This window comes from Polypterus senegalus, chromosome 12 (genome assembly GCF_016835505.1).
Source record: "Polypterus senegalus isolate Bchr_013 chromosome 12, ASM1683550v1, whole genome shotgun sequence".
NCBI lineage: Eukaryota > Metazoa > Chordata > Cladistia > Polypteriformes > Polypteridae > Polypterus > Polypterus senegalus.
The window spans coordinates 4307382-4334160 of NC_053165.1; the positions used below are offsets into that span (position 1 = coordinate 4307382).

At 49.6% G+C, this 26779-nt stretch overlaps 1 protein-coding gene across 15 annotated transcripts in view; it reads left to right on the forward strand.

Annotated features, from left to right (window-relative positions):
- The window catches only part of magi1b (membrane associated guanylate kinase, WW and PDZ domain containing 1b), a 282325-nt gene that overhangs the window by 107875 nt on the left and 147671 nt on the right, over nt 1–26779 (forward strand). Inside the window, exon 1 of one of the 15 annotated variants that reach the window (XM_039770831.1) lies at nt 12880–12919. The exons of the other annotated variants lie outside the window; for them this stretch is intronic. Coding sequence (XP_039626765.1) covers nt 12895–12919 — 25 coding nt within the window. The 5' untranslated portion in view covers nt 12880–12894. Of the gene's footprint in view, nt 1–12879; nt 12920–26779 lie in introns of those variants that run through there. 15 annotated transcript variants of the gene reach the window in all.

Genomic DNA, 26779 nt, shown 5'->3' on the forward strand with positions numbered 1-26779 from the left:
TCGTAATCGACTGAAGTCTTTCTTGGGTGGTCCTGAGAGGAGTGCGTTGCAGTAACTAGTCGACTAAACGCAAAAGCGTCAACTCATTTCTCAGCGTCTTGTAAAGTTTTAAGGGGTCTAACTTTTGTGAAGAAATGCTGTCCTAGTGATCTCATGAATATGTGATTTAAACTTTAGGTCAGAGTCAATAGTTACCCCTAAATGTTTTATTTTCGTCTTGACTTTCAGGTTGATTTCTAATACCCTCATTATATCCATTTTGGCCAACAACTAAGATGTCTGTTTTCTTCTTATTTCGTTTGAGAAAATGACTCCTCATCCACTCAGAAACACATGATAGGCATTGGCCTTCTGCAGGCTCAGAGAAAGGAATGAAAGCGTCACCTTCTGCCAAGTCAGAGTGGTCTCCGACTGTCCAAAGCGAGTCTTGTAACCTGAGCCCCCGTCACTCTGTTGTCAGGCTGGCCTCACAGTTGCACAGGAGAGTTCAGCAGGTTTTCTTTATTGCTGCTCTGCCAGATACAAACACAAGTCTCTTAGAGAGGTGACCCGGCCTCACAAGGACCAGCGGTCAAACTTGAAGAATCTGCCCTGTCGTCTTCATCAAGGGGGTCTGGTGGCCCGGTAGCGGAGGCCGGAGCAGAGGGAGTCTGGGGGAAGAGAGAGAGCACCGGATGGCTGCGGCTGATCCCACACGGAGTGAGTTTGTTTCCCTGTTTAAGGGGGGTTTGGGTTTGAAGGGCGGCAGTCACACTGAACTAAACCAAAGGATTTTATGGACAAGGCAGGACACCAAATTCCAAGACGCATTTTACGTGTTCTTTTTTTTTTTTGTGGCTTTCCTGAGGAATCTCAGGTCTCTCATCTTCAGTCAGACACTTCCACGTTGCCATCTTAGATGCCCACAAGCTTGGCTGGGGTCTCGGTGACAGGCATCAGTGGCGAGGACTATGTTAGCGAAGCTGCCTGCTGACTCTGCCGTGGTGCGAGTTTACCAGCTGCCTTTAGATGAGGTTTTTCTCGCCATATTGATGTGTTCATTTGTAATCGTTTATGGACTTGTGCTTTTCTGTTTGCTGTACTGAGTTAGGTGTAAATGCCATACCTGTAATATCCGTCTTCCTCTTTTCTCTTATATAGCGCCCCTCATTTCTGTCTGTCCGCGTGAATGACGTGCACCGATTGAAATTCGGCAAGAGCTGGAAGTGTCTTCCTGCTGACTCGGTGTGCTTCCGCTTTTGGCAGCAGGAGTGTTATGAGGGGCATGTGGAGGCATATGGGACCTGGGAGAGAAGGCCTCGTGTTTGTGAGTCAGGGTGTCTGACGAAGGGTGTGGAGAGAGAGAAAGAGAGCGCGAGCGCGTCTTCCAGTCAGAACTGGTTCATCAGCTTTGGGGAGGCACGTGCAGGCGGGTGGGCCGATAATATTTGCTCACCGTCTTTCCTGACACAAAGTCCTGCAGCTCTGGTGGCCTGTCACACCTGCGCACAGGCTGGCATCCGGATCGCTCGCGCTGCACTCTTGCGGACTGGCGCTGTACAGAGGGCTGTGTGTTCTCGTGCCGCTCTTTTTGAGTTGGCCAAAATGGACATCACTAAGCTGTAATCGAGTCCACGGGAAGCCCCCCAGTCAGCCCCTTAACTGCCTGGACTGTCACACGAGGTACGTTTAGTTTTTCTGCCATGAAATGTTTCTTTTGAGGAAGCTGGAGGTGAGTGGAAATGTTAATAAGGAAAAGTTCACAAATCTAAAAAAGAAGGTAACAGATGCTGCCTTCAGCTCCCAGTGGAGGGTCTCTGAGCTCCATATGTGGAAGGCCCCGCAGTGTGTGCTTCTTCACGGCCCCTGGGACTCGGGTTCTGCTCCCACTGCGGTTACTGACTTGGTGGAGTTTGCTCGTAGTGTGTGTTTGTGCAGCAGTAGCCATAATAGTAGTAGTGGTAGCCATGGCGTTGTGACGTCTACAGAGTGAGCTGACATTCTTACTTCCACGTCTGGCCGGCGCGCAGCACATCATCTGTCTACGGTGCAGTGACAACCAGGGATGGATTAACAGATGCCATGTCATGAATTGGAAAAGGCAAATCAGTGCAGCTTAACTGAAGTGCAGCCCGGAGAAAACGTCCACCGTAGATAGCGTGTGTGTGTGTGTGTGTGTGTGTGTGAGGGAGAGACAGACTGGAGGTACTGCAGTATCTGAACTGAGGGAGGACCAGGAGATCAACGCGAGAGCAGATCTGGGGAACTTTAATTAACAGGAGGTCATGACGACAAAAAGCAAAGAAGTCCAAAATTAGTGTCGGAAGGGGGTCCTTAATCAGCGCCAACAGGGTAATAAAAAAGAAAGTCAAGGGTTTTATTATCTCTCAGACTTGGGTAAGTCAGGCTCATGACCTCTGGGACTGCGAGCCCCTGATTACCAATGGGGTATCCTGTGTTCTGTCTGACACCTTCTGTTGGCTAAAATTGGTTTTTAAAATGGTGACATGACTAGCTGTGGCAGTTGAAATTTACAGAATTCCTGTAGAACTCGGCGTTACGTTTCCAGCGCGCCATGCAATGCACGTGTCTCTGTGATATGCCATTTGGTGTGGGATTTGTAAAAGCTGGGTCAATGTTTGTGACGTGCCATCTGCTGGAATGACAAATTCCGTGCATTTTATTACTAACAGTGTGTCTGATGCACCATCTGTTGGAATGGCAGAGACCAAGTAACCGAGCAGACACTTATCCTTTTTTTTTAAGGTGGGTGTGATTTTTCTTGCCTTGTGCCATGCGCTGCCAGGCCAAGCTTTAGTGCCCTGCACTGTTATGAGCGCAGACTCGTAAAGGAGCGACACTCCACCTGTGTACTTGCAGTATTCAGACAGTGTAATAGTGACAGCCACACGCTGTGCCATTGTGGTCATGTCATTGGCTCAGTATTTGGAGATTGGACTTCAGGCACATTAAAGGGCCGGTTCACTCCTCGACTTGAGAAGAATCTGAAGTGGAAAGACAGACGGTCAGCTTCACAGCTGGCACGAGGAACGTAGGGAATTCTGAAAGGCTGACAGACGGAGCTGAAATCGAGGAAGTGACCGAGTAGAGTGAGCGCCGTGCCTCATTACCGTCGTCTGCCAGTGTGTGTTGAGCTAACGTGCCATGAAAAAGAAAATGTTACCTGGCAACACACAAAAATGAATACAGCAAATAAAAAAGAGAGAGGCATACAAAGTATCATCCTGTCATTCTCTCGTTGGGCAAGGCCTGTGTTTCTAGAATTTTCTTCTTTCATTTTCTGTGGAGTAAGATGACTCTTGCCACCCTAATATGCTGCATGTGATTAAACATCCTGACGATTTGTCTAGCAGCCTGACACTGTCTACCAGATTTTCATTTTTATGAAGAATGTGGTGTGACAGACAGGGGGCGCCACTGAACCCCCCAAACCCTGGATACAACTGACACACACAGACAGTTGAGGGTTATCATAAAAACACCTCACAAAGGCTTCTTCAAGGCTGAATAGAAACCGTATCCATCAACGGGTCTGGCTTCCTTTAATGTCGGACCCAGGACCACGTCCAGTACCAGAGCACAGCCCAAAGGAAGCACTTCCGGGTCAGGCAGAATTCCCGAAAACTTGGGATGGTGAACTCCTGCAGCACCCCCTGCTGGCAATCATTGGACCCAGCAGGACTAACTCTCAGCACAACAATTCCCATGATGCCCCACGGTTACTGCGGTCCTGAGATGCTAGCGGATGGAGGATAAAAATATACCATATTAGGCTCTTTTCCCCGACTGCTCCCTTATCTTGTCCTGCTGTCATGGTAAAGGTCCCATACTCATCCTGGCTGGCATGGCCTGATAATTCTGCTTGGCACTTACAATGGTGGAAATGTCACCTTACCTGACAGGATGGTGTGCCATTCCCACCATCTGCTTTCTTGACCCCCTATAGTCCAGTGAATGTTTAGGGGCAGCTGGCAATGCCCAGGGCAGCCCAACCCAGGATAAGCTCACTCATAATCCCAAGCTCCTTTAAATTTTGAGAGGCCATTTAGTCCACCATTACTCTTACATTTGGAGAAATTTGGTGAATAGGACTGACAAGCATGTTGGGTTTAGTGGCCTGTTCTCTCAGTATGGCAGAGTGGTGGCTCTGAGGCTAGGGATCTGCACTGGCAATAGGAAGGTTGCCGGTTCGCATCCCATAAAATGCCAACAGGGTCTCTGCTCTGTTGTGCCCTTGAGCAAGGCCCTTTAACCTGCAATTGCTCCATCCTGGGTATGACGTTAATCTGCATTCAGTCCTCCAACCTGCAGGGAAAAACTTGAGGTTTGGTGGCAGAATTGGCACTCCAGCCACCATAAAAAAAAAACTCCCACTCTTCCACTCCATCTGAACTAATGTGGTGCTGAGGTGCCATCTGTTGCATGGCTGCACTCGGGTCCTAATCTGGATCCTGAGTTGGTTTGTCGTGTGGTGGGTGCGGCAATGTGCTGTATCAGTGCCCGCTCCTAACCTCTCTCTCAGTACGCTCCTCTGTGAAGATCCAGGAGACGTGCAGACTCTGTACATAAAGTGACAGGACCCAGGGGCTCGGGGGCCCTGACCAGTTCTCTACTCTGCCACCACACATGGAGTGTGCTGTGCCAATGAAACGTCATTAGCAGTGTTTGTTATGAGAATCGAGTGGTGCAAGTGCCACCGACCCAGGAGTGAGAAGAGCCCGCTGCACAGGGTGGCTGCTTCGCCCGTGTTTGCCTTTCTAAGTCCACTTATGTTTGACGTGTTCCTGGGTGCCAAGTCATACTCTGTGCCACCTTCACCATCCAGTCCCAGACTGGGCATCCACTGGTGCACAGCTGTGGTTACTCGTATTCACCACTGAGAGACGGCAGTTAACCTGACATTTTTAAGATGTGGCAGTTAAGCTGGAGCAGAACTGCAAACTTCTGACAGGCGAGGATTTGACCCCGAGCTTCTGAAGCCGTGAGGCAGTCTCGCTACACCTTGGCCGACTGTGTGCCCCCTGCTGTGTCTTGATGAATGGGCTCAGGTGGATTGTTTGGTGAAAGACTATCGCAGGACCGTATGGAGGGCAGGCTGTGCCCAGGCAGAGATGATGGGGCAGCATCCTCCCTGGTTTGTGTATTGTTTAAGCTGTGTGTTTTCTTAGAGGGTGTCAATTCTGTGCCGTTGTCACCAATTAAAGTGACACTGCCATACTTCTTACTTTCACTTATCTGTTGTGGATTAATTTTGCAAACAAGCCAGCTGTTTACAGGCCACACTTTCAACCTGAGACACAGACAGGTGTTTAGGTGATTTTAGGTGCTGGGAGCAGAGAGTGGCGAGGGTACCGAGGCGTTTGTCCTTCAGTGCATTGGTGTGGCCGGACACTGACGACCAAGTGTTCTCTGTGGAACAATCCGCTGACATTGCCATGCCTTTATTTCAGTAAAAAAGTGGCAAAAATCAAGCACGTCATTTTCATTGTGGTGCCTTCACAACAGCACCCCACCCAAGGAGGCCGGTTCTTACAATGACCCTCGCTGGTGGGCTGCTTTCTGGGATGTCACAGCCCCCCATGAGTGGTGAAGGAGCCCTGGAAATGATTATTTAAAAGCAAGAGACCGGATCGCATTTATATTTCAGTCGGAATGTTCTGGAAGGCCGGCAGTGCGGTGCCTTCGTGCATATCCAGCCGAGCTCAAAATGGCTTTCCAGAGGAGAACATTCATAACACGGGCTACGTCCACACTCTCTGACATTTGAATTTAAAAACAAGAAAGATCTCGGACCACACTAGCGTTTTCACCTCATTTACAAAATTCTCTCAGACCTCAATAAAAAGACTGAAAACGCTAATGACGCAGACGTCCGCCTACCCTGGGCATGTGCACTTCGGCGGAAAAGTCTTTGAAGGGGATGGTAACCTCACTAGCCATGGGATTTATCGCAGAATAGTAGCGACCAGTAAATTATTTGCCCTTTGCACGTGTATGTAGTGTTCATTCTGTACAAAACACAATCTAAATGCAATCGGGGCTACGTAATAAGCATGAACCAATCACAGTCTGCGTTTTCATAATTCTCCCTTTTCACCCGTCCACCCTGCAATGCTGAGCTGGCGTTTCCTGAACCCTCCTTACGCCGTGTAAGCTTTGCAAATGGCCAGGAGTTAATCTCGTAGATCACACATGCTTTCTGAGTGCTGATTGGACAGCTTCTGTTCATGATTTACTGAGACGGTGTTGCTGGGAAAAGAACGATGTGGTCCTGTGAGTGATAGGAGGCAAGAAAATTTTAAAAGAAGTGTCATTCATGGGCGCCTGAGGGTCGCCTTCTTGGCTTGGAAAAGGTATGCAGTAACCCACTGGGACAAGAGGGGGCGCCAACCCTAACGATAGCACCTCTTTTTTACTTTCTCGTATACAAAGTGCAGGGAAAGTATTGGAATCCTTTAAAAGTTCCATCCATCCATCATCCAACCCACTATATCCTAACTACAGGGTCACGGGGGTCTGCTGGAGCCAATCCCATACAACATAGGGCGCAAGGCAGGAAACAACCCCCGGAAAGGGTGCCAGCCCACCGCAGGGCACACACACCAGGGACAATTTAGGATCGCCAATGCACCTAACCTGCACGTCTCTGGACTGTGGGAGGAAACCCACGCAGACACAGGGAGAACCCGGGTCTCCTAACGGCGAGGCATCAGCGCTACCCACTGTGCCACTCTTCAAATGTTCCATTTCGAGATTTTGATGAATCTCGATGTTTTAGACCTCCCTGAATCCGAAGATACAGTTTTTAGAATGATGTGTGTGTAAACAGGATGACTTGAGTACGCTTTCACTTAGGAGAGAATGAAGAGAGACGGGCGAAATGCTGTGCTCTGGCACACTTAGCTTTCATTTAGAATATATTTTATATCTCCGTGACCATACAGTTTTTTTCACCTTAAAATATATTGAATAAATAAATAGATTAATCAATGCCCTAAATATCCCTTATAAGGAGAATAATACGCTCCTGTTAATAATTATAAAATACTGTCTCTTAAAGATCTGTTCTAGTGTAGGTTTAAAAACATTCAGATCCATATAAACCTTCCAAATAAATTAATTAAACGCTCTATCCATCCCCCTTTGTCGGGATATACGGCATCAACCATCCATCCCATAATACTAGTGAAAGGCACTACATAAAACATTTCTTTTAGATTTATTTCTGCATCTTTAGGGTTAAGTTTTAGCCCCCAATATTAAATTAACATTAGGGTTATTAAGATTAGGGCTCTTGTTATTGATTTTAAGTTTAGGAAAGGGGTAGATGTAAAAGAATGGGACCGTGAAGCACTAATTAACATTGGGGTCCCCCATTCAATTTTTAAGATTAGGGTTAAAACACACGGACTTCAGTTAGGGTGAGGCTTAGGGTCAACCCAATTTTGCATGCAAGTATTTGGTACGAAATGTAGATTTCTGTCGATCTTTGGGCCGTTTCTGCTAACTGGGAGTGTTACTTTTTATTCATGCGGCGCATAGTCCAATTTATTCAACTTTTATAATAATTGTTCAATATATTACTAATTAGATTTGATTTGTTGTTGATGGTTCTTTATTGTACAAAATATAAAAATATAATCCTTGCCTTGCGGTTTACCCCTCAAATGTCCATCCCCATATCTGTGTATACGAGAGAGTCGAGTGGAGAGCACTCCTGACTTCTTTTTCCTCTGTGGCTCTGAGAAGCTGCCCAAGTAGGGCATGTCTGACACACCCCCCACTCAGTGAAGCCACGCCTCTTCCAGTCATGACCATATAAGGTCTCCTGGAAGATGACGTCTCAGTCGGAGGGCCTGCTGGATGGAGCCGAGTGATGGAGAGGCGTAGCAGGCAGAGTTTATGCCTGTCATCTTTTGTGACATGATGTGCTTATTTTTATTCTGATTTCTGGACTCTTGCAGTAAATGGGGTGATGCTATTGGCTCCCCAACTTTTCTTTGGTTCTCCACTTCTTTATTTGCCCTCCAGAAGATGGAGATTATTTGGAAGCCAACATAACTTTGGATGTTTGAACCTCGTTTTGTAACGTTTTCTGTGGACAGGCAGATCTTAGAAATCTTACAAAGCTGAAATCTGGGGTGAAGCCCCAGGTTTTGGTCACTTTCAAAACACAATCACTGCGATGTGTGAACGATAGGGGGCGCTCTCGCTCCCTTGAACCCCTGTCCACGACTCCAGACTCCAGGTAAAAGTCCAAGTGTTGACTTTATTTTGTCGCCACAGTGCACAAAGCACACTCTCCACCACAATACTCATATAAATCACAATAATAACAAATAACCAATCCTCCAGCTCCCAGACGCGTTGCCACCCTTCCACCCAGCTCAGCTCATTGTCTGGGAGTTCCCATAGTCCTTTTATACTCCCTGACCCGGAGGTGTTTCTGCCCAACGGTCCACAAGTCCTTATTCCTTCCGGGTCAGGGTAAATAGTCCTTTTCTTCAACCCGGAAGTCCGTCGCTCTTCCTATGACGAACCTCCGGGTCACAGGGCACGAAGAAGCCCTCGGTCCTCCCTGCAGCTCCCTCCTGTGGCCCCCACGGCATCCAGCAGGGATTTGCATAAAAACTCCATTGTCCATGATGCCCTGCTGGTCTTCTGGGGACCTCCATGCTGCAAGGAGAGCTTGGGGGTATTGGCCGGGATAAATGGCCGGCCATCCTTCACAGATGCTTTTGTTCAGTTGATGTCTCCCGCTTCTTTGTCACCAGCCTCAGCCTCCACAACCGAGGCGCGGCGTTTCCAATTCATTTTTATAAGCAGTTACATTTAGTAGCCATTTATTTTATTGTTAGGCTGCTGTGTGCAGTGAAATGTTTGTTAAAAATTGGTACCATGTGATGAAATTTAAAAAACGCTCCTTATACTTTCACGTATTCTGTATTGAGTAGCGCTGTTTAAGTAGGAACATCACCCCGTCTTTAAATAAAAACAGATTTGAATTTAAATAACAACTACAGTAGCCTATTGTACTGCACACCCAACATCGGCGCTGTTAACCGTTATAAGAAAGATTTGGGGATTCACCCCGTGTGACACCAGAGCCGTTTCTGGGTCGGCGTCCAAGACGGGACTGACTGGTAAGGGGAGGACGTTGACTTTTATTGGTGCAGGAAAGGAAGAGGTGGGTCCATGAGGGCGTGGTTAGGAAGGCGATGCAGGCACTGATCGTAGTTTAAGGGGGCTTCTGTTCTGCCGATGTGTAGAAGAGACATTCGTGTACTTCATCGAGCCCTGACTTTGCGTCCTGCCCTCGGTTAAGCCCCTAGTCTGCCTCCCAGGCAGGCGCACGTGTGTGACACCGTCTTCATGTTAAAGCAAAACCAATCAAATAAACCAGGGAGTATCTGACATATTTGAACACCAGAAGGTGTTATTCTCTCGTCGGTCTAATTTGTGGTCGGACCCCTCGCTGTTGAGGCTGTGAAACGTCAGGCCGGCGTTTGCTTTTCTCTGCTTTGTCCTGCTTTCACTCGGCCGTTTGTTGTTGTCAAGAGGCGCACCAGTCTAATGGGAAGATTACAATTTAATTAAAGTAACAAGATTAATGGAAGCTGCCTCTGAGGTTGGGGGTGGGTGGTCCACTCGGAGAGGCCGAGGCTTTGGTTCAGTGCCCTTAGAACAGAAAGCCCTTTTGCATGCCTCACTTGGCACTTGAATTAAATAACATCAGCACATCCTCCGAAAACGCTTTCTTAATGCCGCCACATAAAGTCAGGCCATCTCATTTGCATTTAAATAGTTTGGTTTTCTTGAGCAGGCGAGCGGGTTCTTCTCCAAACGGGATGAACTCTTCCGTCTCCAGAGCTGTTGGCGTCTGAGCCCCTCGTTGGAGAAGGAGTGAGCGTCAAAGAGAGGAGTTTGGGAGACGCGTGTGGGCAGTCGATGCCACTTTCGTTAAACACACACACACACACACACATTCATACAACCACAATCAGACACGTGTGCGTGTGTGTGTTCTCAGTTTTGCACTTTGCTTTTGTATTGTTTACATTATTATTCTTCTTCTGATGCCATTTTGTGTTTTTAGGGTGCATGCCCCCCTAAGTTATGATATCCAGTGCCTGTTTGATACCCAACAAGAAGAGAAATTGAATTCAATGTCTTTTGATTAAAAGGATTGTCGTTTTTCAGGCAAACAGCATTGTCTGTGATAGACCCACGTTTGGTGGGTCGTAAAGACACTAGAATGAGGAAAAAGTGAGGCCTCCCTAAAGTGTGATTTAAGTGTCAGAATGGTGGGCAGCTCCTGGAGTTTTCTTTTCCCCATCACTGCAGTACCCCCACCCAGTACGATGACCCCCATAGCAGAATTGCCCCTCTGTTCTCCAGATGGCTCCACTGTGGGTGTCTAAATTTTCACCTTGAGCTTTCCATCCACATTCTGCGCCCCTCTCTCGCACACTTACTGCTTTGCGTAAAATAATGCAGCAGACGCGTTCACCGCCCAGCGCTCTGCTGTCACTCGCCACAGAGCCCGAGGGGGCACTGCCCAGGAGGATGTCTGTTCTTCTGGCTGGGGATTTGTGATGTTTGGCAGTAACGCGTCATACACACCCTTTGCACTCCTTTGTCCCGACTTGGGGTGTTTCAGCCTTTGTGACAGTGGTGACTAGGACCGTGTCTCATACGCTTCCCAATGTGACGAGGGCTTGAGGAGGACAGCAGCTTGAAGAGGAGGCTGTGGTATTTTCTAGTGATGGCGACGTGTTGCATGTCACCCTATAAACCTACAGCAGAGTTTAAACCCTGGAGGGCAGCGTAGGTGACGGTCATGCATACAGAGTCAAGTGAATTATAAGAATGAGTGAGTGAGGAGCCACTTAAATGTCCACTTATGAGTAGCAGCCACCTGGATGATGGGGCGGAAGCCATTTTTGCACCAGGACGGTCACCACACTCGAGCTGTTAGCTAGTGAAGAGGTGAGAGAGCCAATTAGAGACAGGGGATAATTAGGGGGCCAGAATGACCAGGCCATGGAGGGCAGCTCAGCCAGGACATCAGGATACTCCCTGCTCTTTATGTAGGACGCCCAGGGGTGACCACAGAGAGGTAGGACCACGGTTTCTCTTCTGATGAAGGATGGCGCCATTCTTATAGCTCAGTGTCCCCATCACTGCACTGGAGCTTATCATCCGCACTCTGACCGAAGGGCAAGCGCCCCCCTGCTGGCCTCACTAACTTTTCTGTCAGTGACAACCCAAGGTATTCCTAGGTGGTCTTCCATCCAAGTACTGGCTGGGCCTCAACACACTTAGCTTCAGGTGGATGACCTCTTCAGAAGTTCAGGTGGAATGTCGCCATGAGCTACCTGACCACAAAACGTCAGACATGGAGAAGATCCTGAAAATGCCTAAATATCGTTAATGTGTAAAATAAGATCGATCTCTCAATACTGCATTACGTGTCCCATGAACAGCTAGGTGCTAGAGCTTGTGGGAGAGGAGTGGAGGTGGCAGGAGAAGAGAAAGAAAAGGTAGAGAAGAAAGTAAAAAGAGAGAAAAGGGCGGAGCACTTTGTGCAGTGCAGAAAAGAAAAGAAAAAGCCTTTGGTGTCTCTCTGTGTCGGGTGGGCTGGCTGGCTGGCTGGCACACCCCCTCTGGAGTTGTCACACCGCATGTAAGTGGGAATTTCCTTGGACTCTGGTGCTGCTGGTTAGGAGCGGGCACTGAGTGCGCTTTGCTGCACCCACCACATGATAAACTTGCAGGGCTGGATGCAGATTAACGTCATGCCCAGGACGTATGTGCTTGTTTTGCTTGTCGCTGGTCTGCAGGGCACAGTCACAGTGAACCACTTGATGGCGTTGAAATGAAGGGTCACAGTCAGAAACTCTCCAGGTCTGTTGTTGGAGGATGACGAGGAGCCCGTCATGTCGGAGGTGTGCTTCTGGTGTCTGTCTGTGTTGGGTTGGCTGGCTGGCACGCCCCCTAGAGTTGTCACACCACATGTAAGTGGGACTTTCATTGGACTCTGGTGGTGGTGGTGGTAGTTAGGAGCGGGCGCTGATAGAGCGTGTTGCTGCAACCCCCAGATGACAAACCACCTCAAGATCCCAGATTAGGACCCAAGTGCAGCCATGCGATGGGTGGCACCTCAGAACCACACCAGTTCAGTGGGAGGTTTTTTATGGTGGCTGGAGTGCCAGTTTTGCCACCAACCCCCAGGTTTTTCCCTGCAGGTTGGGGGGCTGGATGCAGATTAACGTCATGCCCAGGATGATTGGACCCTATAAGCCTAATTGTAGCCCCTTTTTACAGTCAAACTCCTAGGTGGTTAGTGAGCCCAAAGCCAGTTTTTGATGTGGGCACAGGTTGCTATGAAGTCTCCAGCTCAGGGTCCTTTTCTTTGCCACGGTGCTGGTGACCGGCAGCGTGTTGCGTGTGATTTGGACATGCCCGTCAGGATACCACTGAGCTCTGCACACAGGACAGTGTGACATCCAAACCATGGCCTGCTTTCTGCACTTCGGCGGCGTTTCTCACGTTAACGCAGCTCAGCACTTGACATGTTTTCCATAGCTTTGCCAGTAACTTGCATCAGTTGCACTTTGTGGCTGTCTGAGTCAGCTGGTGAGCTCGTACCCCCCTGGGCACTGTGTGTGACATGCTGCCAGTCCCGTGTCATCTTATTTTGGCCATCCATTGGGTCACATGTGCTTGTTTTGCTTGTTGCTGGTCTGCAGGGCACAGTCACAGTGAACCACTTGATGGCGTTGAAATGAAGGGTCACAGTCAGAGACTGTCCAGGTCTGTTGTCGGAGGAGGATGAGGAGCCCCTCGTGTCGGATTTGTGACCTTTGTTTTTATTCCGATCCTTCCGTCTGGATGACAGATCCCGTAGTTTTTAAAGGTTTGTTATGGATGGTTTGATTCTGTGTGCTGACCTAGAAATGCAGGCCTGCAGCAGCGCAGCTTACGGCAATGTCATTCTGGAAAGAGAATTGGCTAACTGGAGATGGAAGGGGTGGGCTGCGAGTTATACAACACTTATCACAATCCGGCATTCTTAATCGGGGTGCCCGCAGTGGTGGCAGAGGTTTGTGGGTTTTTTTTTTGGCCCCCCTCTCTCTAATTGGCTGTGAGGCTAGTGAGCTGCCCTGGTAGTCGGAAGGTTGCCAGTTTGAAACCCATAAACCCCAGAAGTGACTCCTGTCTGTTGGGCTCTTAACCTGCAATTGCTTTGTCACTCCATATGACATAAATCTTTATCCAGCTGTGCAAGCAGCTCCTCCGGCTTGCAGGGGACACTTGGGTGTTGGTGGCAGGATTGGCACTCCACTGTAACAAACCTCCCACGGTTCCAGTGTGGTGCTGAAGCAGCAGAATGTCACGTGAGCAGTCAGCAAGAAATGACTTCTCATGAAGCGATTGGGTTGGAAGAAAAACATGCAGCCACTGCAGGCCACCAGCACCGATGACGTTGATCACCCCGACTTGAGGGGTGCGAGTCTTCAATAGCAAGTCAATTAAGTGAAGTGAATTAGCAGAAACAAACTGGTCCCTGGTTAAGAAAGGGGTTAGAATGAAAACCTGCAGCCATGGTGGCCCTCCAGGGTCGGTCAGAGCTGGGCACCACTGCACTAGAGGGTAGTAGGGTCAGTGAGGTGTCAGTGACAGAGATGGGACACTAGGGGGACGATGCCGTCAGTGACAGAGATGGGACACTAGGGGACGATGCCGTCAGTGACAGAGATGGGACACTAGGGGGACAATGCCGTCAGTGACAGAGATGGGACACTAAGGGGACGATGCCGTCAGTGACAGAGATGGGACACCAGAGGGTGATGTAGTCGAGGATGCCAGTGCACATTTCAGGTAAAGATGGTCAGGTTGGCACTAGAGACTGGTGACGCGTCATGTTTTTTAGCCCCCGGAGGTAAGAATTTCACCAGAGCTGTGTACACAGCGGCACGATAATGACCTTATACACGTTAGAAAGCCACACCACCAGTGAGGCTGTTGGCACGTGAACGTTTTCGTATTCTCCTCACAGAAGATCATTCAGCGGTGTGATGGCCGCCTGCAGTTCTCTGTGAAGACTCCTCTCTGTTGCTTTCCCAATCCGCACTTGGAGCTCTCTTCTCGGAGTGTGTCGTTCTCTTTCCTAACCTCCATTTTCTGGTTCTACTTGATCCTCCGTCAAGTCCAAATACAAGATGAGGCTCTGCAGCGTGACTCTTGTCTGTCTGGTGTTGCATGTTATTCTTAGCCTTTGGTGCTCTGAATGTTCTTGTTAGTAAATTTCTAAAGTTCTCCTGTTGGTGCCACTATAAGGTGGTAAAGGAGAGGTGGGCATGGCGGCTGCTGCTGTTGTAGTAGTTGTGCCATCCCGTGTACGGAGTTCAGTTAAATTCTTAGTGGTCTTTCTGACTAACTTGCTGCACGTCAGCTTCCCGGTGTCATGAGGAACTTCTCATTATTGAACTGAAAACACGAGTCGGCTTACCTCACGTTCAGCAATTCTTTCAGGTTATGAAGCCGTGTGGAAAGGTTTCTGGATAAAAACATCAGTGTAGTTAGTGGTCTGCGAAGTAAAAGCCGAGGTATCGACAAACAAGTGATGAACGAAGGGCTGCAGTCAGTCTACTGCTATTCAGCTGGCAGCTCACAGGCCGCGTCTCATCCTGCATGGGGGTCCTGTTTATGGCGACACTAGGATACTGTGGGCTACCAAACTGAGGGTCTTAAAGCTGCCAGTTACAGTTTTAAGATCGGCGTGTGGGGCAGGCAATGCTTTGCCTCCGATGACCAAGTCATTCAGGAGGGCTCTGGTGCCATCTTGTGGTAAGTCGTGTAACTCGTCGGTTTCTCTGTTCTTCTTTGCCAGGTCTGCTTACGGCTCCCTAGTGTAATAGTTGTGGGACGAGAGGCTGGGACAGTCGGTCTGCACGGGAAGGCGATTTGTACTGACAGCTGCGTCGGGTTACCGTCTGTACGGAGGAAATCTGAAAATGGCAGCTCTGAATAATTCACCCTCCCCATAGGCGGCACATCTGAGGGTCTGTGTGACGTGGTCTTGCTGCCACCTTCAGCCCTGTTGTCGACAGCAGCAGCTCTCTAGGAGAACCAAGGCAGACGTCTTTATGTGTGTTTGGGGGTAGCAGTGACTCGGCCTTTAGTGCTTTTGTGATGTGTCGTCTGTGTACGTATGGAGTGACTGCCAGAAGTCTCTCTCGGGCATCCTACAACGGCTCCTTACCTCTGCCATATAGTGCCTTTCATCTGTACTAGTCCACCTGTCTGTCTGCAGCTCGGAGCCAGTTCTCATTCTGTTATCTAGCCTTACTTGTCTGTCGGCGTTATATAGTGCCTTTCATGTCCACCTGTCACATGGTGTTTATCTCTGCTGTATGTGGTGGCTTATTTATTTGCCAAAAGTCTGTCTGTCATTACAGTGCCTTCCATATCTGTGTACTTTATAGGTCTCTCTGTCGTGTTACAGGCATGTTTTTTATGTTTTTGTTGTTGTTTTTAAGTATTTTTAATATTATAAATATTATTATGTGCTTATTGTTTGCTGTTAATGTCCTATATCTATAGTCGGCTTGCATTATGTTTACTCCCGGAGAAAACGAGCCAAAAGCATCGACGCAGGCGTCAGTTCCATTGTCCGTGTCATGACCGAGTCACGTTGCCATCACTGCTTCTGTCTCGGTTTGTTCTAAAACTGACATCATGGCCTTTGGTTTGCCATCGTGTTTCTGGTTGATGCCTCTGCCCCCCTCACCTTAGAGTGGTCAGACACGTAGAGATCTGCACGATATGTTGTAGTGTGTTGTTAGTTCATCCACTAGGTGGCAGCAGCAGTGTTGTATAGCGCTATAAAGCAGATCGTCGTTACACGAGTCTGACTCGGACTTAACCACATTTACATAGGACACCAAGGAGGTGACGTGTTTTTGATGTCATTCTGCCTTTGTGTTGAGGTCACACCGAAGATTCCAGCAATGGACCCTGGAGCGTTAGTCAAAGTGTGTTGTGAGTTTTGTTTAATCTTTGATTTATTTTTATGATCGCTGCTTTTCTTGGGTTTTGCCGTGTTATCACATGTGCTTTATTTGTCCTTTTTGCTTAATTTCTGCTCATTTTGGTGCCTTTTATTGAATGTAAAATACACAGCTCTGATCTCCCTCTCTCTCAAAAACGTCAAACGTTACTCCTTAACAATCTGTAGATGATAGTGTCTGCTGAACAAACGGGTATCACCAGCTAAGCAGAGACGAGGTGCGCTCCAACACGTGGCGACAGGTAGAGCGACTCGAACAGAGGCTGGCGGTGAGTGAGGAGTTGCTCCATCCGCCTTCCCCATCCCTTCAGCCCGCTGCGTCTCTCTTGGATTTGCGCAAATAAATCGCTACCACAAGCAAACTTTGATGCTTAGCGCAATGAGAGAAGTCGCAAAATCGACTGGAATGTTCAGGCAAATTCTAGAAGAAAACCTGATTTTTAAATCCGTGAAGTAGTTCTCTCGTGAAAAACAGACAGATGTTGGATTTTATAGATACAGTAGATAGATAGATAGATATGAAAGGCACTATATGATAGATAGATGTAAGAAGACTTCAATTCCTATCAGTCACAGTGCCACTGGGCAGCTTTGGCTGTGGCTTCTGCTAGGGCTGCTTGTAGGAAGAAGATGAGCCACTGAACTGGAAAGGAAGCCATCAGAAATCATCAGAGAATCAGAAGAAGATGATGATGATGAGGTGCTGCTCTTAGAAGGGAACCATAAAGAAACTGCCGTGGGTCATGGATTTGTGTTCTGTGTCTAGCATTTGCTTCTTGGTGTGGTGTCATCTGGTTAGGACATCATCGTCATCCATGTGGCTCAGTTTCCAGTCAGCCTTGGACTCGATCATCATGGCTGGTTGCGTTTTACCAAACTTCCGGTTCTAGACATTGATTTGACTGCCTCTTCGTCCAGCTGCACCTTGATGGTGGCTCCTCGCTGTCCGTGTCCGGGTGTCCCAACTCAGTTTTTCAAATGCCCAGGGTGTTTACATTGAGCACGACCCACCCTCCCTCTTGGTGAATCGAGCGCGATCGTCACACCGGTTAAGGTTAGGGTTTGGTCGGCGAGGGGGTCCTTCACAACGTGATTGTCAGTACAGGATTTGGGGAGGTCGTCCAGGGTCGACCGTGGACCACCTGCGCTGTAACCGCCATGAATTGAGCGAGATCGTCTGAGAGGAGGGGGAGGGGGTTTGTTCGGGGTCAGCCGCAGCCTACAGGTTGGGAAAGGCGGCTTCTTTAGAAAGGCGCTATATGAGTGTAATGAATCAATAATGATGAAGTAATTAAAGAATGAAATACACACAAGTAGTGCGAAATGAAGAGAAGTTCAGACTTGAAGGGACGTTCACATGAGGCGCCATAAAGGCATAACGCTGTCGGTGTAAAGGAGGCCCAGTCATGTTTCTCGTGTCACAGAGGGGATGTGCAGCATAGTCCATAATGGCCACCAGTTGTGTCTTCAGTCTCTCCATCTGTTTTGTGTCCCGTCTCTGCCCGTCCCACTCATTCGCTCCCAGTGACGGAGGGCTTCTTCTAAATGTGTGTGAAGACGGCCGGCGACTCTTAACAAGAACGTTTAGAGAAGATGACAGAGAGAAGCCCAAGCCGTTGGACTGCCTTTTGTTGTGGAGCTCAGGGCAGTTGTGAGTAGCCGCCACCGCCGCCATCTTTCTGATGACTTTCCTTCTGTAAAAGGATGTTGTCTCGAAGACGCGGCCCCTCACTCACAAGCCGGCTGTGCTCGGTGTCAGCTTTTGGTGACGAGAACTGCCTCGGTGGAGACGGACAGGCAGACCGGAGCGTAATCTGGCGGAGGTCTCGTCTCTTTCCACCACTGAACAGACCTGAACAGCAGCCTGACTCGTACGCTCGGGGGGGGTCTGTCCTAAGTGAGGGCACGCTGGTGAGCCGCAGTGGATGGTAAATCCCGGGTGCCAGTCGCGGCCTGTTCACTTTGTCGCTTCACTCCATGAAGGCGCCACACGTGGAGTGAGAAGTCGCCCAAGCGCTCCAGCCCTCTTTATTATTCAACGCCGTCTCCGTCTGAACATCCAGGGCTGCACGTTCTTCCCTTTTGCTCGGTTGCTATGGCAACATCTTTTTGCAGGCTGACTTGAGTGGCTGGCTGGTGCCCCACCAAGCAGGTGCTCCCTGGGCATTTTCGATGGATCGCGTGGTTTAGGATTGATGATTGAATCCAATGTCGGTTTCTTGAGAGATTCAGCGAGTGGTGCGGCCGTGGAGAAGCTCCTTGGCCAAACGTGAGACCCCCTTGAGAACTGCAGGCAGCAGTGTGGACCTCCTAGTGGCGATGCTGGTGTTTGTGCTGCGATGGCAGCAGGTGCTGAGGGTGCGGCTTTGCAGGGTGGTCTTGAAATATTCCCCATAATCCTCGTAGCCTGTGAAGCGCTAGTTGATGCTCACCACTGAGCCCTCTGCGATGTGAGCACACCAGCTCCAGTCCAATCCTGGTGGTCCTCACATTCATTTTATATGCTGCTCTGCACTTTACTACATGGCCCAGACTGCTGTGTGGACCCCCACATCATTCAGAAGCCAATATCGATGTTTCTATTCATTTGCTTAGCAGACCCTTTTATCCAAAGTTACAAAAATGGTCAAATGGTGGGGAGGCGCAGGTCAGGGCAAGGAGATAAACTGTCTGGAGAGCTTTTGAGGGGCTCCAGGGGTCTCAAGAATTGTGAAATGGAGGACGTTTGGAACCACCAGGTCTCTTCAAAGAGTCTTCAAGATGGTGACCAAGAACCTCACGGTCACTCTTAATAGAAGTTCAGAAGGGTGACCATCTCAGCAGCGGTCCGTCAATCAGGCGCCCAGGCAGAAGCCACCGTGGAGTAAAAGTCCCCTGGCAGCTCGCTTGGACTTTGAGAGCACGAAGGGAACAAAGATTCTGAACTCGGAGCACTGCTCACTTCCTGCCAAGCGCCACCCAGTGCAGTGTGTGCCAGGACGGGTGGGGAGGACTGGTCAGAATGAATGGAGCCCAAATCAAGAGGGGTCCTTGAAGGCACAGAGCCAAGATGACGCTGAGGTGACTTCGGGATGAGTGTCTGAGTGTCCTGGAGTGGCCCGGGCGTAAAGCCCATGGGACGTGTGTGGCAGTTGACAGACGCTTCTCATTAGGATGTGCCTGCCAGGAAGACGGGGACAAGCTGCACAAAGCCAGCAGTGCAGAGCTTCTGGGGGCCGAGCCGAGAGGACTGAATTGGGGGTCTGAGCGCTGATATGAAGGAGACATTTCAGTTTTAGATCTTTAAATACGTTTGTTAACTTTACTGAGAAGGTGTTTTCATTTTGTCGTTCTGGCTTGTCAGTTCCAAAAGAAATCGGCACAACACAATCAGGTGTGCAGAAAGCGCGGAGTCCTTTCTAAATCTGCGGCTTTAATGTCGCCGTCGGACTGCCAGCTTTGACTTTGGATTCTGACATGCCAGTGGTCTCCTGTGTTGCGGACCTCCAGTTATGGGGAGTTGGCGCAGCTTCCACTGGCGTACTGGACTGTGCCGTTGACTTTTGGAGGCTTGTAGGAACGGTTGGCTTTGCACATTCTTGATGCCAGTTACAGGCCATGCTCTGCATCTTGACACTAAAACATCTAACAGGTGTCGGGGCTTTGACTTTGTTTTATACAAGAGAAAGAAATCTGCACTTTATCAGAGATGGCTGGGATCAGACTATTAAAAAAAAAAAAAACTGTTTGGCGCGGCCCTTAGTTACACGACTGAGGACCCCAGGTTTGCCGCCGCGCTGGCGTTTAGCGGATGTCCCTGTGATGAGTTAAAACGCGCCTTTGCTGTTTAGAACGGAGCGGGAATGCCAAGTGGGCGGCAGTAACTGACCAGCGTATCGCGCCATCTGTCATCGTAATCGCCGTTAATATACGAGTAACTGGGCACCCTAGTGGCACCTCCATCCATCCATCTTGATGACCCGCTTACCCTGGGCTGGTTTGTGGGGCAGCTGGAACCGATCCCAGCAATCACTGAGCACAAGGCCGGAATAAGACCTGGGCAGGGTGAGAGCGTACACACACACACACACACACACTCACACACACAATCACACTCACACACACACACACCTGTTCTGCCCATAAAGTTCTTCTGTTGCTCCTCCGTCCACAGATCGTCATTCCAGAAGGTGTAAGGATCGTCCAGGTAGACAGACGGTTCCTCCTCCTCCTCCTCCTCCTCCTCCTCCTCCTCTGCCCCTCAGGCTCGCTCTCATTATGGAGTCCTGAACGCTAACTGTGGCTGGAGGGCTGCCCTCTAGTGTCCCAGAGGAGGTATTGCCTCCCCAATGCCCTGTCCCCGGTCCTTCCACTCTGTAGACCGTATATTTCAGTAAGTATTAAGACACTCGCCTCTGCTGCTTTTATCCGCGAGTATCCCAGTTCTTTCTTTCCGTCTGTACCCTAAGCACGTGGCGGTAGGTGATTAGGCAGACTGGTGACTTTGCCACTTGACTCTGCTCTCCTTTCATGACGACTGACCTGCAGGACGCCGCTCCGGTGCGCCTTTCGATCTCCCGCTTCCTTCTTCCTCCTCTCCTCTTGAGATACTTGAGACACTCCGCTTGAGGGCGCACCTCCTCTCCTAACCCGGAGAGGGCGCTCTCCCCTTTTCCGTATGAGGACCATGACCTCTAACTTGGAGGTGCTGATCCTCTTCCTGCCCGCTTCTGAACTTAGCAGCTGACTGTCCCAGTGTGCACCTGAGGTCACCACCTAACGAAGCCGACAGGACCAGAGATTCTATCCTGAGGTCGTCGGACTGGGACCCCCGGGCCCCCCTTGACTGTCCCTAGAAATTCTGTCCATGAAAATGATGAACCGGATTGTGAACAAGGGGAGTCTGACACCCACCAGGAACGAGTCTGACTTGCTGCTGGCTTGTAAAGGGACCACATAGGCTGTAACTCCAGCTGCAGTACCCCATATTCCCAACGCACCCCCCCTAGGATGCACTTGGGGAGACGGGTCATATGCCACAAAACTCATGTAGACTGGTCAGGCATACTCCCATGAGGGCAAAGCTCTGGTCCAGTGATACGTTGGCACCACATTGCTCCTTCTGAATCTTATGTTTGACCAACCCTCTCTTTTGTCACCACCTTAGTATAGGGGGAGTGTGAGCCCCCATAAGTTGGAGCACACCTTCCAGTCCCCCTTCTTAAAAACAGAGACCACCACCCTGGTTGAGAGGAGTGCAGTGCTGTAAAAATGGCGCCGTCCTTTCGATCAGACGTAAAACTGACAACCCGACTCTCTGTGGTCATCCCTTGGCATCCTTTGTAAAGTGTAGGGGTATCCCAATGTCCAGGCCAAATTGCCCACCGCGGCCTAGTCACAGACCCCTTGTCATCCCCATTCTGTAACACTAAACACTAAAATGGCTGCCATCACATCACCCAGGTGGGAGCTGCACATTAGTGGTGGTACAAGTGGCCCCCACTCACTAAAGTGCTTTGAGAAGTGAGAAGAGTGCAATATACATGTAAGGAATGATTATTATTATTATTATTATTATTATTAATACAGTCGTCATTATTTAAGTCAGATAAGCCTCCCTCAACTATAAACTTAACCAAAATGTAACTGGGGGAGCTCTGGAGATCTGCAGCTCGACTCTACTGGTGCCCACCGGTGTCGACCCCACCCACTCGCGGCTGCAGACATTTATACTTGGCCTAGTTTGCCAACCTCCATGCACCGTTCGAGAGACGTGCCCACCAAGACTGTCCCAACAACTTCCAGAGCCTTTGGCAAGTCCAGTCAAAATGTTGGGCCCCCGGAGCCCTGCCACCGAGGAGCTGTCTGACGTACTTCAGTCACCTTACCCTCCAAAGTCATTTATTGTGACAGATATGCCAAACTAGAGGATATCTGGGGTGGGCCAATACTTTTTCACAGGTCTGCCTTGTATTTTAAGGGAGTTGAGAATTAAAACACATATTTTGCGTGGTTGCCGTTTGTCACCACTGTCACCTGTCGGATGTTGGCTGTGCTCTTCTTCTGGTGTATCTTGTGACAGCGGGGCGTCGAAGGAGGCCACGCAGAGAGTGTCGCCGGCTCACGCGCAGAGACTGGGAGTAAAAGCAGGCCGAGAAGAGGAGCTGCTCGATGGCTTCCCTGGGATTTGCATGTCGTCCTTTCTGTTTGGAAGGGCAGATTCTGCAGTGCGTTAGATCAGGAGAAAAAAACAAAAGAGCTTCCGTCGCCTCGTGCAGCGGGCGGCCAGTGGGTGGCAGCAGACGTGACTCGCAGCGAGGCTCACTTGTGCCGTCTGACCTTGGTTTCCATGGAGACGGTACATCTGTCGTCTGGGTAATGAATGAGGACGCAGAGGGCAGTGTTGAGCCGAGACAGAAATTCAATTACTCCGCACCGAGCAGCCGGCCAGTGAGGAGGAGGAGGAGGAGAAGAACAAGTAGAAGAAGGCTGCCAGGCTTCACTGTCCCCAATGGAGTGGCTGACCAGCCAGCAGACTTTTCATTTTCAGCTCTTTGCTCTGTAAATGAGCAGAAGAAAACCCACAAGGGGGAGCCACGCGCTTTCTCCATTTGTGCTTGCCCTGAGGGGGGGAGCTGCCCGCCTGATAGCAGCCTTGTGTGGTGGTCCTCGTCAGCCTATAACTGAGCACGAGTTGACTTAGCGGAGCTGACAGGCGTCTGTGGGCCAGGGAGTGGCAGCCCCTCGGTTTTGGGGGGTGGTCCCTCTGTTTAGTCCCATGGCTGAAAGCGCCAGGAGCCCCGCTTGTGACTGGCATTTGGACTGACTGGTGGCAGCTCCATCTCTTCTGGTCTGTGTGGAGTTTGCATGTCCTCCCTTTGTCTCTCTGGTTTCTTCCAGCTTGTCTTAGACGTTAAATGGTGAACCAGCACTGTGCTGGACTGAGTTCAGACACTAGGGGGCGACGTAGACAGGGCCACCTCTGTGTTAAGGTAAGATGGCCAGTTAAAGTCATTCTGACCTCCAGACAGAAGGGATTAGAGGACAAAAGCCGTAACCAAAGATCAAACCGCATGATGGTCATGTTTACAACTCTAAGGAGAAATCAAAGGCTGTAATGTCCAAAAGAAAGTCCAATAGCCAAAAACTCGGAGAGTCCGAAACCACAAGTGCTTGTCTGAAAGCGGTCACGCCGATGAGTTGAACACTCCTGAGGGTTTGTGGGTAATTTGCCATAGCAACAGGTGATGCCACTTCAGCCACAAGGCAGGAATAAGACCTGGGCAGGGTGAGTGTACACACCCACACACGCGCACACTCTCACTCACTCACACCCACACTTATACAAGCGCACACACACACACCTGTTCTGCCCATAAAGTTCTTCTTTTGCTCCTCTGTCCACAGATCGTCATTCCAGAAAGTGTAAGGATCGTCCAGGTAGACAGACGGTTCCTCCTCCTCCTCCTGTGTCCCTCAGGCTCGCTCTCATTATGGAGTCCTGAACGCTAACTGTGGCTGGAGGGCTGCCCTCTAGTGTCCCAGAGGAGGTATTGCCTCCCCAATGCCCTGTCCCCGGTCCTTCCACTCTGTAGACCGTATATTTCAGTAAGTATTAAGACACTCGCCTCTGCTGCTTTTATCCGCGCTTGTAAGGAAAACAAAATGGTGTGGCAGGCAGTATGGTGCCAGGTTAGTTTGCTTCTTTGTGCGCCAACTGACCTTTTGGTAGCTAACCCATGCGTCTGGGTGTCGTAAACCCCCAACCCCAAACCCCCATTATGATCTGCGCCCCTGGTGAATGCCTAATTCGCCTTAATGGTGGCACTGGCCCTGGTTGCAGGTTGATCTTAAAAACGTTCAAACTTTTCCCAGACTCACGTTGGGGGGGAAAAACCCCAATTTCAGATTCCTTGTGAAAGAAAACCCCGGAATAAACGTAAAAATCTGTACAGAAAGAATGAGTCACCATGGTGATGAGGCGCGCCATGTTGATGTCGCTGGACTCTGAATGCGGGACAACACGGACATTAGAAACCAATAACGGAGTTGAGTCACTAGAGGGTGGCCGTCGATACGTATGGAGGATGGGGGAATTCTCACTTGCATGTGCTAATCGGACCACCCTGTGGCACCATAATGAGCTGAGATGACGGAGTGAGGAGGCCAGACACTAGAGGGCAGTGTGCTCGTACCTTCAGCGACTCAAGAGTTGTGATGCCTTGTTATTTTAGCTGTAAAGATGGCACTGGAGGCTGGTGACATGTATGTAATGTGTTGGTCAGCACGTGCAGGGCTCTCACCACTGGACCCCCTGAAGCTGTTCTGCCAGGTACTGTGTGCCATTCCTCGCTTCTCTCCTCGACTCTGCTGACTGCACTCGTCCCCTTCGTAATTCTGACAGTTGTGATGCAAGCAGCCCCGGGTAGGAGGCACCATGACGAGCTGCTAAACATTTGACTCGGGTATTGATGCCAGCTTTCAGAACTGAGCACCGACCACAGCGCTTCTGAAGCAAATCACAGAAAATGACGGATAACTTGGAAGAAAAATTCCATCTTACTCCAGCCTCCCTGGAGCACGGCGCCATCGTGCTGAGCTACGCGTCCCTTCCCTCTTGATGACCTCAAAGCATTAATCGCAATAAGGGGTTAATGGGGACCCCCCATGAAATCCCAATCACATTGAAGCATTTAGCGGGGCACCCTTAGAGTTTCAAACTTGATGACGTGTGCAGTTTCGACTTGGTGAATGTCCTGATCACATTGAAGGGGCGGGGGGCGTGTGGACCCCCCTGAGGTTCCTGTTGTACTGAAGTGTGCAGCTTTGATTTCCTGGAAGTCTCGATTTGTGACAAAGCAGTTGGGGTGCGGGGGGGTGGGGGTGTTGGGGTTTAAGTACCCCGATGAAGTTCTGATTGCTTTGATGCAGTGGGGGGGGGGTACCCCAATGACGCTCCGATCTCGATGAAGTGTACAATTTCAACTTCCACGATCATGACAGAGCAGCTGGGGGAGGGGGGTGCAGTAATCCCCCATGTATTTCTGATTGGTTTGATGCAAATGGGGGGAGTACACCATGGGAGTTAGTGGGGTACCCCTTATCACTCCTATCATGTCACAGTGTGCAGTTTCGAGGTGTCGAGTGGTGGGGGGCTGAGAAGAAAGCCGACGTAACTTCCGCTACTGAAAATCCTGAAACTTCTCCAGTGCTGCTTTACCACCCGGCCCCAGCTCTGACACCCCCATGACGCCCAGTTCATTCTGATGTGAAGTCAGCAGTGCCAGGCGCCCACCTTGCCAGCTACTGGACTGTGGGGTTGAGTTTACAAATAACAGGAAAAGCCCCTGCTTTGTCTTTGGGACAAGACTGGAGGACTGACCTCCGAAACCCACCCGTACCACTCTGAGGACAACGTTATGAGGAGTTTTATTGGTTCATTAAAGCCACATCTCCTAATCTGAACTATGATAATGGGAAGGACATGCAGACCACCACACAGCAGAGCGGCACATTTTTCCTCGGTGAGGCTTTCTGTCCTGCTGGCACTCGTTTATCTTTTAAATGGAATACTGAAATGTGACGCTGGCAGAGTGGAGCCGAGCCGAACCGTGCACTGCACTGCTGCTCTCGTTTTGATTTTGTTTACGTCGTTTCATACAAAATTATTTTAATACTCGTTTGGAGCGGACAATTAAATCTGGTAAGCAGTCTGGTGGTCTTTATACAATACGAGGGTCCGTGTCTGGGTGTGTGCGGGCGGCCTAAGGGCTTTCACTTCTGTCTGTGTTTTTGGTTATCGCTAATGTTCTACGACACTTCAGATGCGTGTTTATTTATTTATTTTTTAATTCGTATTCAAAACAAGCAGCAATCAGTTTGTAAGATAAAACAACTGAGCTCACCACAACCATGGGGGAATATTTTAGACAAAATTAAAGAAATAAATACTTGAAAAAATAAATAAAACAATAAAAAAATAAGATCATATGTGAACGTTAATTATTACATTTTGGAGCATATTGTATACATCCTTCTGTCAAGCCATCTGTCTGTGTGTTACTGTATATACACTATCTCTTATATAGCGCCTTTCATATCTATCTATCTATCTATCTATCTTATAGTGCCTTTCATCCCCAGTCTGACTTTGCACTACCAGATAACCCACAATTCCTCACTCCAGCCGCACTTGCAGAGCGTTTATGAAGTCCGATGTAAAGATCCCCTCCGGTGGTGTGGCGCCTCTTTGAGTTTTGCTCGCTCTGTGTTTTTCACGCTCCCAGCCCAGCGCCAGTCCTTCCGGGTTACTTGGCGCTCGCTCTGCTGTGTCAGGGCATGGGAGCGGCCGTTGAGCAGCACCTGACGCTGGGCTGTCTTTGTCTCTCTCTCTCTCATTTGTGGGATTTGTTCGGAGCCTAATTGCGCACACCTGAGCTCATTTATATCCAAAGTGACTCATTAAAGTTGCACTCTGAAACAAACTCATCGGCAGACGCTTTGCATCTCTTAATGTGTGAGCTTCCCACGTGTTATTAAATGAGCCGAATATTTTCTTCTGAACTCATTTAACGGCGTTATGTGCTGCTGATGTCACTTTAAGGTGAAACGATCCGCTTAACTTCCCTTCACGAGGAGCCCAGCCGATGCAGGCAGGTGTGTGTGAATAAGATGGTGGACCTGCACCCTGGCACAGGCGGTGAGGGGCAGTGGAGGGGCCGGCGG